The sequence below is a fragment of the Aedes aegypti genome, chromosome 3, assembly GCF_002204515.2.
Source record: "Aedes aegypti strain LVP_AGWG chromosome 3, AaegL5.0 Primary Assembly, whole genome shotgun sequence".
In the NCBI taxonomy this organism is placed as follows: domain Eukaryota; kingdom Metazoa; phylum Arthropoda; class Insecta; order Diptera; family Culicidae; genus Aedes; species Aedes aegypti.
The window spans coordinates 17,981,378-18,000,013 of record NC_035109.1 but is presented as its reverse complement, the minus strand read 5'-3'; the positions used below and the strand labels follow the sequence as shown (position 1 = coordinate 18,000,013).

Sequence of the window (18,636 nt, the reverse complement as noted above, 5' to 3'; positions counted from 1 at the left end):
TTGAACGAAAAGGCCTATTCACTTGTTGAACGATTCTTTTGGAGTCTTCATGCTTCTCTAATGCAAACAAATTCTCTGGTTCCAACGACATAGAAAAACTAAAGAAAAACTACACTCTCAAAGCAAGTGAGCGAGAAGCTGGGGCGAGTAGGGAGGGACCGTTTGTGTTTGTGTAAAACATGTTTATTTTCCCATGATATCGAACTGAATTGACTGTGCGGGCGAGCGCGCGACTCGTAGAATAACAATACCAGAAGCCATAAATTTCAATAATTCCATCATCGAAGACGAGATGTCGATGCGAGTTGGTTGAGGGGAGATCGTGCACCCACGCGCTCGGCATGCTTGGATGCACTTGCAACGGTCTCAAAGTAATGTGTAATTTGAATTCGATAAACTCTCGGAAGACAGGACTCCGGCTGTTCGCCGGTTCGTCAAAATCCAAACCGGGCGATAAGAGATTTTTAATTTGGATTTTAATTAAAAATTGCCACCGTGGATTGCCTCCGCGGAAAATCTGATATCCCCGATGCAGTTTTTTGTGTGAGTGTTCGCTTTTGAAAATTCGATTCAGATGAATGGTAATGGCTGGGGGGAATCAAAAGCGTCCAAACAATCGTCGGCTCCCCGTAAAATTTGATTTTATTATTATTGGAGCCGCCGCTGCCTGCATCATGACGATGACTGCGTGGGAGTTTTTCTGTGTTTAATTTAAAAAAAAGTTTTTTTTTTATTAATGTGAGAATGAAACTCGCGCGCTAGTCAAAGTGTGAGTGTTTTTTTTTGTCTAAATCAGTGGGTGGCTGTGTAAGGGAAATCTGAAAACTAATAAAAATGATACTCCAGTTTTCGATGCTTTGAGAGGTAGGCTGATGATGATGTGGATGAGAGTGTGTCGAAAGAGCAGTGAGGGCAAACAACAATAGCTCAACTGGTGGGAGGGGTAAGACACCGAAAATCAGGTCAATCGTGTGCGATTGTCAAACTTTGATGAGCCGTCACAACGCGATCACGGCGGCTAGTTTACGGTTTGAGGAGGAGGGGAACAGTTTGGAATCAGTTTCTGAGTGAGTGAGTTAGTGAGTGAACGAGCGGCAACAAAATGCAACACTGAAAATGCACGCCAAGACGACGGTAGATGCGGTGTGCGCCAGCTGTTTGGGATCGATCTCAAAGTGTGGAAAGATACACGTCATTAACATGTAAACATAATTAAGTCTAACGGCGCGAGTTTCCTCTTTCCAGTGCGAGGCGAGCCGACGAGGTGCTTGGAAGAAATTTATTGGCCGCTGCGAAGCAGTGCTGCCAACTGCGACGGGGGACCTCCGACGTCGTCTGTTTACAAACAGCGCGCAGCGTAAAAAGCAGTCACTTAAACGGTTTGTTTGGAATTTCACGGATGGTAAGTAACTTGTTATATTGCGAGTAGATCAATAACTTGCCGATTGCTAGGCGCGTCGTACGAAGAGGTGGCGCTTCGAGGGCTGTAAAAACTGACGGCGCCACCGACGTCGCCTTCACGGAGTGCATTCAAACTGTTGCGTGTTTATTGCCGCCCGGTTCTTGTTATCAGCAGTGTAAAATGGTCTGATTGTGATGCATTTTTCAGATTGATTTATTGGTTGGCGTTGGCGGGGAGCTTACCTTCAGAGTTGGACGATTTGATCGCCTCGGTTTGAGCCGCCAGGGCTTTGGTTCGTTCGAGCAGCAGTTCCTGGAATTGCTTTGAGTCATGCGGTGAGCTCAAATCCACCGATCGAAGTATGCTGCGGATGGAAAGAAGGGGTAGGACATTAGGCTTTATGTTGGAAATTGCTGACCTACTGCCAATTTCACGGAATCCACTGACATATAAAGGGCCGCGAGGGAAAATCGCAGAGAAAAAAAAAACAGAATTTTGATAGACGAGGGGGCGATTTTTACGCGCATATATTCGTTGTTCATCTGTACGGATGCTTCGGCTAGAGAGAGGGGTTACAACGCGAAAAAAATCTCTCGCAGGGGTGAGCTTATGTTTGCTTACAGAAAACGTGTTTTTCGGCAAAACAAAACCCATTTTGGGGAAAGGTAGCTCAATTTCGGGATCACGAATCACGACTGGGCCGCGATTTACGCGAGGGTTGTAATGAGATGCAAAAACGTGTCAGCTATAAAAGTGGGATTCCGCAGCGAGACTTGGCAGGACGAGGAGGAAGAGGTTCCGGTTAGAATCGATACTTACTTGTTTTCCTTCTTCAGATCGTCGAAATCCGACTGCTTCTCAATGCGGGACTCTAACCGCACAATGTGCTGTCGCTTCTCCTCGAGGCGGTCCTCTAACCGCTGGATCTGCAGGTTGTGTGATTCCTGGATGTTTGCGATGGCCGTCCGCAAACGAGCCACTTCCTCAAACAGTGCCGATATCTGTCGGGAGAAAGGACAAAACGTTGCAGTTATAAGCTTGATTAATTATCGCTGACATACTGTCATATTCTCTAAGCTGGCGCCACACCGAAAGCGAATTGACAGCTCTACACATACGAGGCCGCCCTCTCACTGAATTTACGCCCAGAAGCGTTTTCGAAATTAATTAATTTCCCGTCATGTCGTCTTATTGTAAATCTATTAAATAGTTATAAATATAAATCGTCTGTTTATTTGCGACTTTCTTGCGGTTGACGAAGACGCCGGGCCCGGGTCGATTTCTTAGCCCCCACCCCCGACCCTAGACAAACTGTCAAATTGGAATTCAAATCACAGACGGTTCTGACTTGTGTGCGTGTATACTTCTGCCGTTCGTCGACCGTGCAATCGAATGCCTGGAATGCTAAATAAATCTCACACAGCAACCTCTGACTCTGCGCTTCGTCCAATGACTTGACTACTGCTAAACTGCTAGTTTCCTATCCTTCAACAGAAGAACGTCAACCCGACGACTCATCGCAAATGAAAGCAAAGCATCAGTAACAAATTCACCTCCGATTCGATTCTGATCTGTTTCATTAATTTTCACGTTCCTTCCTCCCGACGCATGTTTTCCGGCTCCGGGGAGGGAGGCGGAGGCGATAAATCAAAATTCTAAATACGATACCGCAAATCCTTTCGCTTGATGGAAGCAATGCGGCACCGAGCAAGAGCAAGGCGAAAATTTCCTTTTAAATCTTTGCTCATTTTCAGACAGTGAATTTTCCAAACTATTTCCCCCTTCCCCTCTCTAAAGGGGGGAAACCACCTCTCACAAGATGTACGATGGGAAATTAATATCTCCAATTTTGATCTTGAGTTCGGCAGACGGGGGGTAGGAATCTGCTTCCCGTTTAGTCAACTTTTCAGTTGAATTCCTCCGAATTGAAGCAAAAACAAAGCACAGCCCTCAATCAGAGAGGAAGAAAGTTGCTCCGAGAAGGAAAGTATTTCGTTCTGCGGCAACAATTGATCATTGGGAGTGATGACGGTGAGCTGAGGGGAAGGAAACTAATTTCGACAATTCTCCAACTCGTTGTTCACGGCAAGCATAGAAAACTCATCAAATTTTATTAATAACTTTCGGTCGTCGCAACCCGCAGAGTGATTTTTATGCTACTTGCTCGGAGGTGGTGTGAGGGGTAGGAAAATCGATTCCTACTGGGCGCCCAGCACCCAAAACTTCACATTTTTGCGTTTGACAAATGACAATAATGGTAAAAGCGTGCGGAACGGTGTTCTGCTGTGGCTTTTTTTTTCGGGGGCCCTCCGAATACAACAAGCGAAATAATAGTAATCATCGCGAAAAAAAGCACAGTGGCAGGGTTTTCGGTGCGAGAGTGGTGAGGGGTCGGACACTGACCGCGTGGAGCTAATGACGACCGCAATAATGGTTCCTGCTGAGGCAGAGACCATCAGAGCAGGCATAAAGAAAAAGGACATAATTTTTCAATTTCGGCGATCGTTTCGGATTCCTACCCCTTCTTTTGTTATGACGAAAAGTGGACGACCGTGGATCAGGAAGGGGGGTAGGATACTTACAATAATAGCTCTCGGGATAGCTGCCCGGTAGCTGCGTGGAATCTACATATATTCATAAATAGGGTATAGATTATTTTTTTCGGTCCGGGGTTTTTTGTGTGTTTGTTCTCGCTAAAATATTTGCGTGGATCGTGGGAAGGGATCTAAGCCACAAAAATGCTCTCAATGGACAACGGCGGCATTGACAGTAGTCGCGCTCTTGTGCCATATTTTTATTGTTCGAAATGTGTACAGGACACAGGAGTAAAAAAAAAGGGAAAAGACACAGACTTTTATTGTGGTTTCGGGACATTTTTCGTTATCCAAAGGATGTGTGTAGTGTGAGTGCAAACATTCAGGCGTTTGATCGCGAGGAATCTTGTGCATCGATAACGAAACCCGTGGGGCGTAAAATGTGAATAAATTTCAATTTTTTTTCTCTGTTGGCAAGGAACGGCGTCGTGCAGCGGAATTAATCAGGCTAATGACACCGAGCCAAGAGCCCGGGAGCATCCGGCTGGCACCGTTAATGAGTGTATCAATTTCAATAGATTGATGGTTGAGTGGTAACACGAGGGATAGGAAATTATGACTGCTCGCGTTCGTCATTTCCCTGGCTTGCTTCGATGAATGGGACAAATCGTTAAAATTCAAGTGGTGGCAAAGTTTCAAGTGCTGTCTCTGCTTTTAATTACGGGCATGGCTTTTTTTATCCACCGGTGCAGATCAATAAAGAAGGATACGAGTGCGGGGACCTACTCTTCCGGCATTCGAACGCAATTACATTACCAAGTTGTAAATATACAAATAAATAATATTTTTCAATATTTTTCCCGCTGATGGTCGTCGCGCTCGTTTGACGCTGATGGCGGTGCTCGAGTTTTCCATCGTCGTCATAGTCATAGTCATCGTTTGTCCTTGGTTTGGAAGGATGAGTGGTTGTCGTTTCGAGTCAAACTCGAGCCGACAGCTTGAGAGGAAGAGGTAACCACGAATTCGAGAATAATGTGATAGATAATCTTGATGATGCTGGCTGCTGCAGACATCATTGTACGCGCCGGGAAAAAGAGCGACCGAGCACATGAAACAGAAAGTAACGGTCGACTGATTTGAAATGGTAATACTAAGAGGTATATATCATTTTTGGCTCCTCGCTTTTTCGGGCAGGAGATGTCCTTGCCAGGCCAGAACCAGCATCTGCCCTATGTGTGCCAACGAACAAAAAAACATCAAGACTCATCAAGTAATATCTCTCGAAGCCTCTCAACCCTGGCTTCAGCGGTGTATATTTATAAAATTTATATCTATTTACATACATCTAGGCGTTGCTGGTCGTTGTTGCCATCCGTCCGCCGTCAGATGACGGTAGTGTGGCGCGGTGACCGACCGAGAACATGACACCGGAATTGGAACGACCAAGCCGGCAGCCCAGGGCAAAATCCCTTCAGAAAAAGGATTATTTTTTCGCCGGAGACGACTCGCAACACATGGCCCTTGCCGCTTGCTCTCGGCTTATGAATTATGGCCAATACTGTGTTGCTGCTGGAAGGAAAGACACTGGCAGTGTCCTATCCCCCAAACTCCACACTCGTGGGTGCAAACACTTTTTCCGAGTTGATCTGGATTAGAAACCTCAGCAAACGCGCGCGCCTTTCGTTACGTAACCGTCAAAGTCGGAACTAAAAGGAATCCTGTGTCCATCAGTTCTTCAGCTTTGTCCCGAGCTTTGGGAGCGAGTAGTAATGAAAATAAATCGACGCCAACGTTCGTTGTCCTTTCGGCTCTGACTGACCATCCGTTCACGTGTTTACATTCGACCCGGATCATAAATTAGTCAATATTTGGTTCGCTCTCGCCCCTCGACGACGACGACGAGCGCCGTTTCAGCAACTCTCAATGATTCATCAAAAGTTACAGGCACTGGGAGACGCCGCGTCGCTTAGTAAGCAGCATTCATTTGACAAATAATGAAAAATTGACATTTCGCATGGGGGCTCTGTTCCCGCGGCAGCATAATCGAAATAAATGGGGACCGGGCCCCCTCCTTTACAAAAAGACCAGCCACGTTTGGTTCTGTCATCATTTGTCATGTTCAAGGTGGCTCGTCTTCGGCGGGATTCGCCAAAATCGGATTCGGTAATTAATATCGATTTTCGGTGATTTTTGTTTGCCCATCGTTAGCCTGATCGGGTTGCGACAATGGCCTGGTGAGTGGCGAATATTATTGCGAAAATCGAAGTAAATATGGAGGAGAAAGTGTCCTATCCCTCATTCATTATTTGCAAACTGTCAAACTTTGATTCGAGCAAACTTCCAGAGTTGCCAGATGTTGCCACATTCCTAATGTCAAACATCAACTGCCTGTTAAACAGTTTCAAATTCAAGATAACATTAGAAATGTACGAAATTTCAATCGGGCTGAAAAAGGATATTTGGAGACAAATCTAGATTAGAATTCCGGAATAATGTAAAGATTATCAAGAATCCTAAAGAAAAACGATTATTTACTCTTCCAATCATTCTAACGAATTTCTGCCACGAATACCTGTAAGGTTCCACCGAAGAATCATTGTTTGTATTCACTAGGAGATGTTTGGTGAACTTCTGCAAAAATGACTTCATCAATACCCTATCAATTCCTTCAAAATTTCCATTACAATTTATCACGATGATTTCTTTAGGGAAGCCCTCTAGTAACTTCATATTGTTCGCTTGATTTTTCGTGGAAGTGCTGCCAACTTTGTTTTCAGAAATATAAATCGCTCATGAAGTGCAGATCCCCTCTAGAATTGTTCGGCGAACTACTTCAGGATTGTCCTTTCAAATATTGCGGAAAATTACAGGAACGAAATTTCAGATAATTTTCTCAATTTTTACGGAAGTTTGCCAGATATTCCAAGTCTTCCTTCCACCAAGGTGCGCTTTTCCGTCCAACACTTTAAAGTCACTCCATCATAATAAATCGACGCCGTGTTCATTGAAACATTATGACTCAAAATGTATGTTACAATTTCATATTTGTTCTCGTTCCGTTTTGGTTTCGATTTTTCCCATTCCCATCAAATTTCGACAAGCGATATTCATATCGTTCTACTGAGTTCAAAACAAATCTAGTGTGAGTATCATAATCCGAACATCGCGTAAAATCCGGTCCCCACAACTGTTCGGGAGTCTGTCCGGGCGCGTTCTTATGGACACCGCCGGAATCGACATGATTTGAATGAAAGATAAAGCAAGAAAGACCAGCGTAGGAAGGGAATGTTCACACCGCTGGAAATCGCTTTTTTACGACCGAACCCCTCCTGTCCCCCTCTCGGAAGGATCCGGAAGTGGGCGAGCGAAGCGGACTTCCTTCGGCGTCGTCATCTCCGCCGACATCCACGCTTTCGCCAGAAATCTCGATTTAAGTAATTCTCCGAGCGTCAATCTGTCAATCGGTGTGGGGTCGAGCATTGGCCGTGGATTGCCTGAAAGTGTAATCCTTTTCGGAACGGACGATGGCGCCCTACGCGCCCAACGGATTTTTTTGCGGAGTGAGGACGGAATATGATACGGCGAATATATATCATCTTTTTTCGTGTTCGGTCCAAGTGGGAAACAAAAAAGAACACATGCAAACAGGACCTTTTTAGTGGGATTCGGTTTGGGATCAAAAAAAAAAAAACGAGTGGAAAATATATAAGTAATAATCATTAGAAAGAGGGAGCCAATGACAACCGAGCGAACGCGGCGACGAACGAGTATTTCTTTTGTGTGTCCAAACACTCCAGCGCGGAAAAAAGGCAGAATGGAACAACCCTTTTCTCCGCGCGGTTGTTTTACGAGGACCGATGTTTTTACATCGCACAAGTTACATTATCGAGCATAAATGTATGCCCGTATGAAGGGTTCTCCGGGACGCCATCTAGACGGCCGTTTCGCCTGCAAGGTATGCAACGCGCTTCACACGCGCACACCCATCATCCATGCTCCCGGTTATCGTGGCATCCGCGCGCTCGCCTGGAGATAATATCTTAGATTCGTCATTGTGTCATATCAAGATCGGTGAAAAATTGCCTCCCACCGCTCGGCTCCTTCGCCCCCTTCTCGAACCGGTTCCATTAGCGAAAATGCTTTGTGGCTTTCGCTTTCGGTTCCGCCTGATAATGGCTGATGCTGCCGCGGCTGCTGGAGAGGACTCATTATTGAAATGCATTTCCGTAATGGATTTATAGACGACATCGGTGAATGAAAATAGATAATAGCGATTTTTCTTGTTGTCTTCCCCTGTTGAAGGCAGCAAAAGGGATCCGTTAAGTGATATGAAAATTATTCGACGGCGATTACCGAGAATCCCGACGAAGATAAGGGTGATTAAAAGGGTGTCTCTTTTTCCCGACACCGCTTCTGTGCATCGCTGTCATAATAGGTTTTGTCAAGTTCTAGGTGCGGAGATAAGTGAAAACATTTGTAGGGTTCACTGGTCGTTTCCCCATAAATCGTAATCAAATTAGTGGAGAGTTTTGGGGATACTTCGACAAACCCTTCAATAAGGACCAGAAGAGTGGGTGGGCTAGGGCTATCTCATAGTCGGTTCGACTGGGGATGAACCGGGGACTAGGGGACATTATTTTATCCATGCAAAAAAAGCTGATAGGTTGAGAAAGCTCAACATTCTTATCTGAATGAAACAGAGTTTATTTGAAACATCAACCGATCCGGTCAGATATTTGATCTGATATTTGAAGTTTGTGATAGTGATCACCGTTAGCAGCGCCATCTTCATGTCAAATAGTTTGAAATTTATTATCGTTTTCCCGTCTTCCAAATTTGCTCTGCCGATTATCAATCGTCCGAATGTGATCGTGTTCCACCCCGTTAAAAATGTTCATCGCCCACCCCCAAGACATAAAATTTGAATATTAATTGAAAAGCGATAATGCCTCGGCGTCGGCCTAGGATTTTTTTTTGCGCCATCGCCGTCAACATCGTTTTACCGCTCCGTTGCCCAAATTAAACAATTAAAGACACTCTTAATATCATTATTATCGTTTCGCCTTCCGGAGTCCCCCTTTTGCGGATAGGGAAACTGATAGGTCGATTTTTCTTTTTGCTTCCGAACTGACGTCCATCAAAGTACGCCACGCGCGGGAAGGAGCCGTGTTTACATTCCGCTTTGGTTTTCAACGACGCCGTCGACGCCTACTGCGGTGTGACTTCCGTGGTGCCTACCTTGCAGGCGCTCGCCAACCAAGACGGAAAGGAAATTTGAGAAGAAAGTCGGGTCGCGTCAAGGAGTGTAAATAATGAGGATCCTCTTGCCCAGTCCACACCCTCCAAGGACCGACCTGAAGTGGGAAGGCCACCGAAGCAGGACGATAAAAAGTTAATTCGATTGAATCATGCACCACTCCATTGACCGTTTCGCGTCACCCGTCCTTTTCTATGAGCGGGGGTGGGCGGTAATTGGGATTACACCCTACACACGTTCGGATCCTTGCGCTGGTTCTCGTGGAGAGGGAATTAATTGAATAGCTTTGATGGTGAATTAAGTAGCCAATCCGAAGGCGATATGCGGCCAGGAAGGAGGGGATGACCGGAAGGAGCGACAGCAAAAAAAAAAGTATCGTTCCAAGCAAATCTCAATGTCAAGCTTGAGCGATTTTTTAAATCGGTCCAAAGACAGTCCGGATCCGGACGGAAACGTACGGGGACCAAGCGTGACCGCTTCGGAAGTTTATGTCCCCGGGTTTGGTACGGTGCGGAAGATGTACGGGGGAGCAAGTCCAATTTCGCAAGATAATGATTATTGGATTAGAGATGATTATCGAAAGTGATTGCAAGAGGGGGACGGGGGGCTGCCTTCTGGGGACACTTCATTGCAGGTTTCGATCGACACGGATTGACGGGGGCGGCTATGGGGACACGCGAGAGAGTATTTTAATGGGAAATTGAGTGAATGAGAGGAGATTGAGATTTTTTTCTTGTGAGTAGGAGTATAAAGCTAAGAAGGAGGCGGCTAATTAAATTCAGTTGTCGGCTAAATTTATGGCAGCGATTTTTTCGCTCATTTGCTTCATTTGATTTTTACGACATTCTCCTCTGCCGAGGGGTAATAGTTCTAAGCTTGAGACGGTTGCAATTGAGTGATACAAATTATTCGATTTATAGATTTCTTTTATCCAAATATCGAAAACAGAATGCAGCTTGAAGTTTAATTTTGATTTAGGCAATTTATGCCAAAAGCTTTTCATAACGATTGAAATGAAGACGGTAACTATCATCGCAAAGGCATGCTGTGTTCAATTTCCATACACAATGCTTCCCAAACAAGGACTTCAAGTTCTATATTATGATCAAATGCTTAGCAGGTTTTATTACAGTTTTAAAGACCAATGTTCAGTTTCAAGTCAATTATAAAACTATGACAAAACGTAAAATGTATAGTGAGGAGCACACGTTAAGCAAATTCCCAAACAAACCGTTTCTATTTTCATTCCTCACCACAATCACGACGACATTTTGAGAAATGATAAGCCGAATCTTGGGAAATGTTTTCAATGAATGTCGGTAATTGATTCACTTCGGCAGTGGGGTAGTTTGAAAGCTACTGAGCTCATATATTGCCAAAATATGCGTCGTATTAAAGTGCTTCTTATTGCAAAGTTTCTGACAATTCGGCCGAGAAAAACCCCCATGGCCAAAGTGAATCATAGAAGTGCCCAAATAGCTCTGCACCCTACCAAGATTTTGGTGGAATCTAACAGAATTTATACAAAACATTAAAGTTTGAACTCTCATAGAACTCTTTAATTTCTAATCAAGAATTTTAATAATGCAATGAATCTTGAAAGGTATTCTTCAAGCTCTAATTCTCTTCTTGAGATCCTTCTAGGGATCCATCACATCCATCACATCCAAGAAATCTCGAATAATCTAAAGAGCCATTTCTGGATTATTGGCTGAATAACTGAAGGAATCGGTAGAACAATTCTAGAAGGAATGTCTGAAGGAACTCCAAAGAGTTTCTTTGAGAACGTTTAAAGCTTTAGCATAAACTCATGCTCGTACAATTCATCAATGCATGAGTACAATGATCGTACTCCTATTGTTTTTCACAGGGAGGACGACGGGGTTGGTGATCTAATGGCTACCGCTTCTGCTTTATATGCAAAAGGTCATGGGTTCAATCCCAGGCCCGTCCCTTTCCTCGTACTTTGTAGTTGTATCTTTCACTTGCTTCTATCTTCCACTCTCAATCTATCACACTCACACCCTACTCGTTCATAGCAAACGGACAAACAAACCGTTTCCCTACGCTTCACTCTATCATCATTATAGCATGCCTTTCCTTACGCCTGATACTTAGGCAGTCTGCTAACCAAATAGCAAACCTCTCTACCATGCCTTTCCCCCAACCCCTCCCGCATGAACTGGCGTAGACGCAGTGGAATATACGGTCTACGTGGGAGCCAGTTCAATGCATCATCAATTCCTCCCCTTTCCTACATTAGTGTGCATTCTGACGTGGCATTGTTGCCTAAAAATAGAAGATCACCAGCGCTTATACACTGAGATGGTGTCTGTGAGTCCCAAGCAGTCATTCGGTTGGTTCCTTGTGTAAGTGCAGCTGATCTGGCGATACTGGAGTAGCAACCACGGGTGGCCAATCAAGCTCAAGCTCAAGCTCTACTGTTTTCACAGGGAGGAGTTTTGCTAGTGGGAGGGTTCAAAAGCTACATGATCAGGATTAACCTTGGTAAGTAATGTGATCCATATAGCTTCAATTTGATAAGTTATCTAACAGTGCGTTGACATTTTGATAGTCGAAAATTTCGGCAATTTCGAAACATGAATAAAATAGGTACGTTATCTTAACTTTCAAATTTGTATTATTACAAGCATGGAACGGGCTCACCAGTTGCGCGAAAACGAATTATTAGGCTAAGGCCTTCGCAAAGCACTGTCCAGCAAAATGTGGAACTCAAAAACATACATTTCACTCCGGTGGCGCGAAAACGAATTAGTTCCCTGGAAAAGCAACTATACGAAACTCCTGGAAGTATCCTCCGTAAAATTTAAAGCAAAATTTACTGGAGTGAGATCTTTAGGGTTGTTTTGCAAATTCGCACAGGACATTGTTGAGAATTCGCAAAATAACCCTTGGAGGCATTTATGTAAAAATTGATTCTTGTTTTAGAAAAAATATTGCAATAATCTCTAAAGATAACCTTTGACAACATCTTGGTTATCTACCTGGTGTAATATTTTGAAAAACTCCTTCAGTATCTGATGGATGAATTTCGGAAAACACACATGTACTGGTAAAATTTCTGAACAATTTCACAGAGAAATCACCGCAGAACTTTTTAGGGGAATCCCGAGTGTTGCAGGAAATTTCGGAAGTATCTGCAGGATTTTCCACATGCATGAAAATTTCACAGAAATTGGAACATTTCTTGAAGCATATTCTGGAAGGAGAACTGGATGATCGTCTGTAGGTATATTCAAACAATTTATATAGGAAATTTTAAAAGAACTCTTCAATTTCTGGGAGGCATTTCTAAGGGATTGTAATCTTTGCAACATTCTCGGAATCGCTGAAGGAACTTTTGGGAAATTACATAATTTAGTAGAATCTGTGGAAGAATCACCAGAAAAAATTTAAGCAAAGATTGAGGAAAGTATCCTGGAGCGAAATCTGAAGAGATACTCCTAAGGCAATTCTTAAGGGAATTCCTAAGGAAATTAAGAGTTTGTCGGTGAAAATCGTAAATCAATTCCTAAATAAGGATATTATATCAGTTTTACTACACGAAACTCTGGCCAACAATATTTTTCTAATAGAATTCCTTCAGGAATTGCTAAAGACTCTTTAGTAGAGAACATCCTGAATTGCGATCAAAATGGCCAAAGCTATGTGTAGGAATTTTCAACTTAATTAATGATAAAACATTTCAGCTGAACTCTCAGAGCATTTTCTGGTGATAATTACTGGGAAGATTTTTTTGGGATATTTCAACTATTTCAGGCGAAAATCTCTACTTTCTGTGTAGTTTGAACGAAAAACTTTGAATTTCTCCTAGCAAATCTTCAAACATTTTCTTATGTAATCTAGCAAGAAAAATCTCAGAATACTTCATTTAAAACCATGGATACAAAGCTCATCCAAGCCGGGTCCTGCATTTCTACACGAATAGGGTAGGTGTACCGGTATTCGTCATGTATTAGTATTTACTACTCCGGATTATGAACCGTGTTACGAATCATATGGTTGCCAATCGTTGAGTATTCGTTGAATTGCTTCAAGATGATACGGAAAGATTTTTAGAAATCTCAAAATTTGCTCAGAAAATATAAGAAAAAAATAATTTTCCTTGAAAGTTTTGCTACTTTGCTATTTGTTTCGCCATGGTATTCCTGATTCGCCACCATTCATATAAAAACAATGTGGGTGGCGAATTCAGGAACTGAAAAGTGAACAGTGAATGACAAAGCTTCGAAAAGACAAAAGGTCGAAAGTGGTTTTCTTCGTGGGAAATCCTCCCTTCTTCAGAAAAAAAATTTCGAACCTCTGTTCCTTCTGCTTTGATCTTATGTTCTTATGACGTTTTGTATTTGCCAATACACCATTTTTTTGGCAAGCACAAAGCCTTGGAAAACGAGAAAATTTTGAAACCGAAAAGATCTATGACCGATGGGATTCGAACCCACGACCTACAGCATGGTCTTGCTATATAACTGCACGTTTACTGCTACAGCTGGCTATTTGAGCTCCAACTTCTGTCAAAGCTCTCAGTTAACCCTTGCGTCTCTGACCAATTTATCGCTTTTAAATTTTTGTGATCTTCAGGCTCAGTTTTCTAATATTTTCATCCGATTTCAATTAAATTTTTCATACAACAACAACACTATTCCAATTTCATGACCTGTTCTGGGAACCTAAGTCGAACGGTTGTGGTTCCAGATTCATACGAATGTCCCATGGGGTCTGCCCGAAGGTTATTCGAGACATCTATACAATTATTTGGCACGGATCAAACAAAAATATTACTAACGCTGAATAATAAACCATTAGTATATTCCGACTCTTTAAACTCACTTGAAACCATTGTGGCCGGTTCTGGATACCCTGGAACAGGGTCCTGGGGCATCAATTGGGGATCACAATTTCATCACCATAAACACATCAATCTTCATGATTTTACAACGGAAGTATAATACAGTGCATAGTGAGCAACTGTATGCAACATAGGGTCATCTAAAAGTACTTCTGAAATATCCTAGTAGCGATTCTGGAACTCTAGAAAAGGACGTCAATCCGATGATTGCAATCCAGATTAAGCGACAAAACGATCTTCAAGTGTTTTCGCCGGGAGTGTAATACGATGCAAACAGAATAATTTCATGCAACATATGGTCAATTACAAGTACTACTGAGATGTTCTGAAGTCGATTCTGGATCCTGGAGAAGGACATCAATCTGATGATTGCTGTCTCAAATGACCTTCGAACAGGTCCAACGAGACATCCGTATAAATCCGGAACCGTCTGACCAATTTGGATTCTTAGTACGGACCCAGGAACTTGAATACTGTTGTTTCAAAATTGTATTGAAATCGGCTAGAAAATTGTGGAAATTAAAGCCGAAAGACCACGAAAATTTGAAAAATAGATCAGGGACGCAAAGGCTAATAACTGTGGAAGTATCTCAATCGTAACGTAACTTCAGAAAAATGAAAGGACAACATTTCGGAAGACAAAACGTCAAAAGGACATTAGGTCGAAAATTATTTGTTTCGTGGTATATTCTCCTTTCTTGAAAAACAGGTTGTTTTTATTCTTCGATCCATTGACATTTTAACGTTTTGTCCTATTGGCGTTTTGTCTATCTATAGTGATAGATTCTTTATTACTTGTTCGACGGGGCTCAGGGACAAAAGGTTGAATGGCAATAGATCGGAAGACAAGAGGCGTCGAAAGGTAGAAAATCGTAAAACAAAAAGTCAAAAGACAAAAGTTCGAAAGACAAGAGTTCGAAAATCATTTGATTAGTATGAAAATTTCCCTACCTATTTAAAGATATTTAACATTTTATTCCTCCTTTTCCTTACTATTCAACCTTTTTGTCATTCGATCATCTCACGAAGATCCGTTTGGCAGCTCCATCGAAGCCCGTTTCTCACCGCAAATCCAATCAATGAAACTCCACAGAAGTTCTCACATAAATTTCACAAAAAATCGGGAAAATTGATTCCAACGACTTACGCGGCGATGACTACGCCCGCGGGTAAAAACCCCCTCCAACCCAATAATCCCCCATATTTCAATTGAAACCGATTGAACAATTCCTCGCATACTCTAGTTACCGGCCAGCCATCCATCAGATGAAATCAAACAACCCTAACAATGCCATCACGACCCCATCTCTCCGCTTCGAAACCATCCAATCCAACACAACAAACCAGCAATCGAGTCAGAGTCAGTCGGTGGGTGGAATGGGTGGTGGCGGGGAGCATTGAATTTACATAAATGCATTTTCCCACCACCAAGTGTTTGTGTGCTGAACCAATTCAAGCTGAATGATAATCTCCTCATATGCTGGGTGAGGAGCGGGGGAGCATGAGTGAGTGTGTGCAACGCATATCCAACTCCGTTACACTGTATCTCACTGAGATCATAACGACGACGACGATGATGGTTGTGGGACCCCCCCAAACCACCCCCAATCCAAAAGGCTGTGATGCAGCTCTCTCTCCGTCTGACACCACTGTGCTGGTTGCTGCTGTTACTCATAATTTATATGTGTAATAATATATAACAAGTTATCGAAATAAGGAAACGATCAATTTAGTATTCAATTCCATACGGTGCTGCTGCTGCTGCAGCGAGATGGCAGAAACGCTCTGTATGAATGGGGATCGCTCATCTGCAGTCAAATGCGCAGACAGTAGTGTTACGGAAAGACAAATTCACAGACTCTGTCTGAAAGTCGGTCGGTGGGGTCTTTTGCGAAACACACATACAGGACGGCAGACAGGGCTGCATATATTTCTCAAAATTGGTTTAGTAATTCATTCCGATTCGAACCGACCACCGTCTCAAACGGCTCTTACAGTTCGGTTCTCAAGCTGGGGTATTGAAATTCAAATTCTGGACAAACGTAGCACCAGCAGCAGCTAGCAATTGGAATATTATTTATCATTCAATTAATATTCAATTTTATTGTGTGTTATCTTTGAATGTTCCGAAGTCGAAGTCGAAGGGGCTCCCTCACGCTCGCAGAAGAAAGCTGGGAGACGTCGTCGTCATCGTCGTCTTATGGAGTGTTCGATTTTCGGAAGGCTGCACTACTTACATGGGTTGACATACACCCTGAAGAAGAGTGTAAAATTTGCCTACGTTTTTTTTAAATATGCCTACGCCTTCTTTCAAGTTTGTTAATAAATACTGCTGAATTGCAGTAAAGATGGCTAAATAGTTGAGCAATTTATGCTGTCTATCAGCAAAATTAAGCCTTTGTCGTATTTGAGCAAACAGTGTTGCCAGACACTATCTAAATCGATTCATATAACTCCAAACGATTAAGTTGCTGTTTTGCTTCAGTATCTCAAGTACCAAATTTTCTAGAAATATAATGAAGAATGATGGCATACTTTGGTGTTTTGTTTCAAAAAGAAATAATTTAAAATTTCCATTTATTCCCTAATTTTTGCATAATTGAAATAGAGAGTGCTGAATTACTCAAAAATTGGCTGAACGATTATTGCATGTAGTATTGCACTGTCACAATCGGAGAACCAGAGAGGAAACATTGTCACGACGTTAGATAGGTCATTTGAAAAAGTTCATCGAGTATTGTTTAGCAATTTCTGCTGACTATCGGCAAAGTTAAGGATTTCCAGACAGTGTTGCCAGAAGCTACCTCAATTAAGCACTGTCTGCTAAATCTTCAATTTATTCAGTGTGAATTTCAATTTTAATGGTACCATACAACGTCGTAACTTTGAAAGATTTTGGAAGGAAATCTGATTACTTCTGCATCCCGTCTTACTTTTTTATGTTTAAAAAAAGTACTGGTATCTTAGTTATCGATTGCAGCGTAACAATTAATTTTAAACGGCTATATCATCTATCTTTCTGAATAAATAAAATTGAAATGGTGTTTGTATCTCACGAGTTAGTTCGTTCTGAAACGTATTTTTGTAATTCTATCAGTATTGCATTCTTCCAGGATCCCGACGTGTCCGCAGAGAATAAAATTTGTCAAAATCCTCCGTAAAAGTTAAATAAAGGGGAAAATACAAAACTTGACGCAATGTTTGGAGATGTTGACATGACCAACAGTGGTGGGCAATGCAACATTTGCCAGATAAACTAGATTTTCATTCAATTCGATTTTCATTTGTGCAGCAACTTTGATGATGGCTGTGTAAACACATAAAAATACACAATCAATCTATTATTTGACATTACTGCTGTTGAAACTGGATTGAATTAATGCAGAACGTGGATTAGAATTTATTTATTAGAAAAATGTTCTCAGTTGAAATGAACATGACGTAAATCGTTATGAGTAACATTATTAGTATTGGGGACGGACCTGGTGTAGTGATTAGAACACACGCCTCTCACGCCGAGGACCTGGGATCGAATCCCATCCCCGAAATAGTCACAAAAAATTTCAGTGACGACTTCCTTCGGAAGGGAAGTAAAGCCGTTGGTCCCGAGATGAACTAGCCTAGGGCTAAAAATCTCGTTAATAAAGATAGAAAAAAAAAAAAAAAAAAATAAAATTATAAGTATTTGTATAAAATTATAAGTATTTGTATAAAATTATATAACTGAATGGATATTAGTTTTTGTTTTGTTTAGCCATTAATATCGATATATTTTTTTTTAAATAAAAAAAAAATCAGGTGAAAGTAAAGCCTTATACCTTTAATGTTATGTGAAACATGTACAAGAGATTATGTCGACACTTATAACGACGAACTGTTCATTTATCATTAAATCAATTCAAATAATATTTTACTTGTCATGATAAAAGAACGGTACTTTTAAAATAAATCGATCATCCAGCACTTGTTTATTAGTATATTCATAGCTCAAAAAACCACTCCGGTGACGCGAAAACACGAACTCGTCAGTTTGGGCCATTGAAAAGCACTCAGAACGCGTGCAAGCTATCTAACTAACTAAGGGGCGGTCCATTAATTACGTAAGACAAATTTCGGGGTTTTTCAAACCCCCTCCCCCCATGGTAAGATTTTTTGTATGAAAATCAAAAATAAATTGTACGGCGCGTAAGAAATCTCAGAACCCCCCTCCCCCCATAAACCCTTACGTAATTAATGGACAGCCCCTAACTAACTAACTAACTAACTGATGAACTCGAAAAAAAAACATTTAAATTTATAGATAGAGAAAGAAAGTATAGATAAAGTCGCTTTTTGTTTGAACAACTTTTAATCCTAAAACCTTAAAAGTTGAATTCGGGGACTGCATTTTTTGGCTTCTAATTTTTCGAAAACCAATGGTTTCATAGGTTCGATTTTGGCAATAGAAAACGGTTCGATTTTGACAACATTTATGACACACTGCAGAAAACGATTTTCATAAATTGATAGATTTTGACATTAATTACCAAAAGGTTATACGGTTCGATTAGAATATATTTTGAAGATTGACTTT

At 41.9% G+C, this 18,636-nt stretch overlaps 1 protein-coding gene across 6 annotated transcripts in view; it reads right to left on the bottom strand.

The window, feature by feature from the left end:
* The window catches only part of LOC5569395 (homeobox protein cut), a 564,153-nt gene that overhangs the window by 41,393 nt on the left and 504,124 nt on the right, over positions 1–18,636 (bottom strand). For all 6 annotated transcript variants that reach the window (XM_021852179.1, XM_021852180.1, XM_021852181.1 and 3 more), the window contains 2 exons: positions 2,222–2,403; positions 1,645–1,766 (listed from right to left, as the gene is read on the bottom strand). In XM_021852179.1, coding sequence (XP_021707871.1) covers positions 1,645–1,766; positions 2,222–2,403 — 304 coding nt within the window. The remainder of the gene's footprint in view (positions 1–1,644; positions 1,767–2,221; positions 2,404–18,636) is intronic.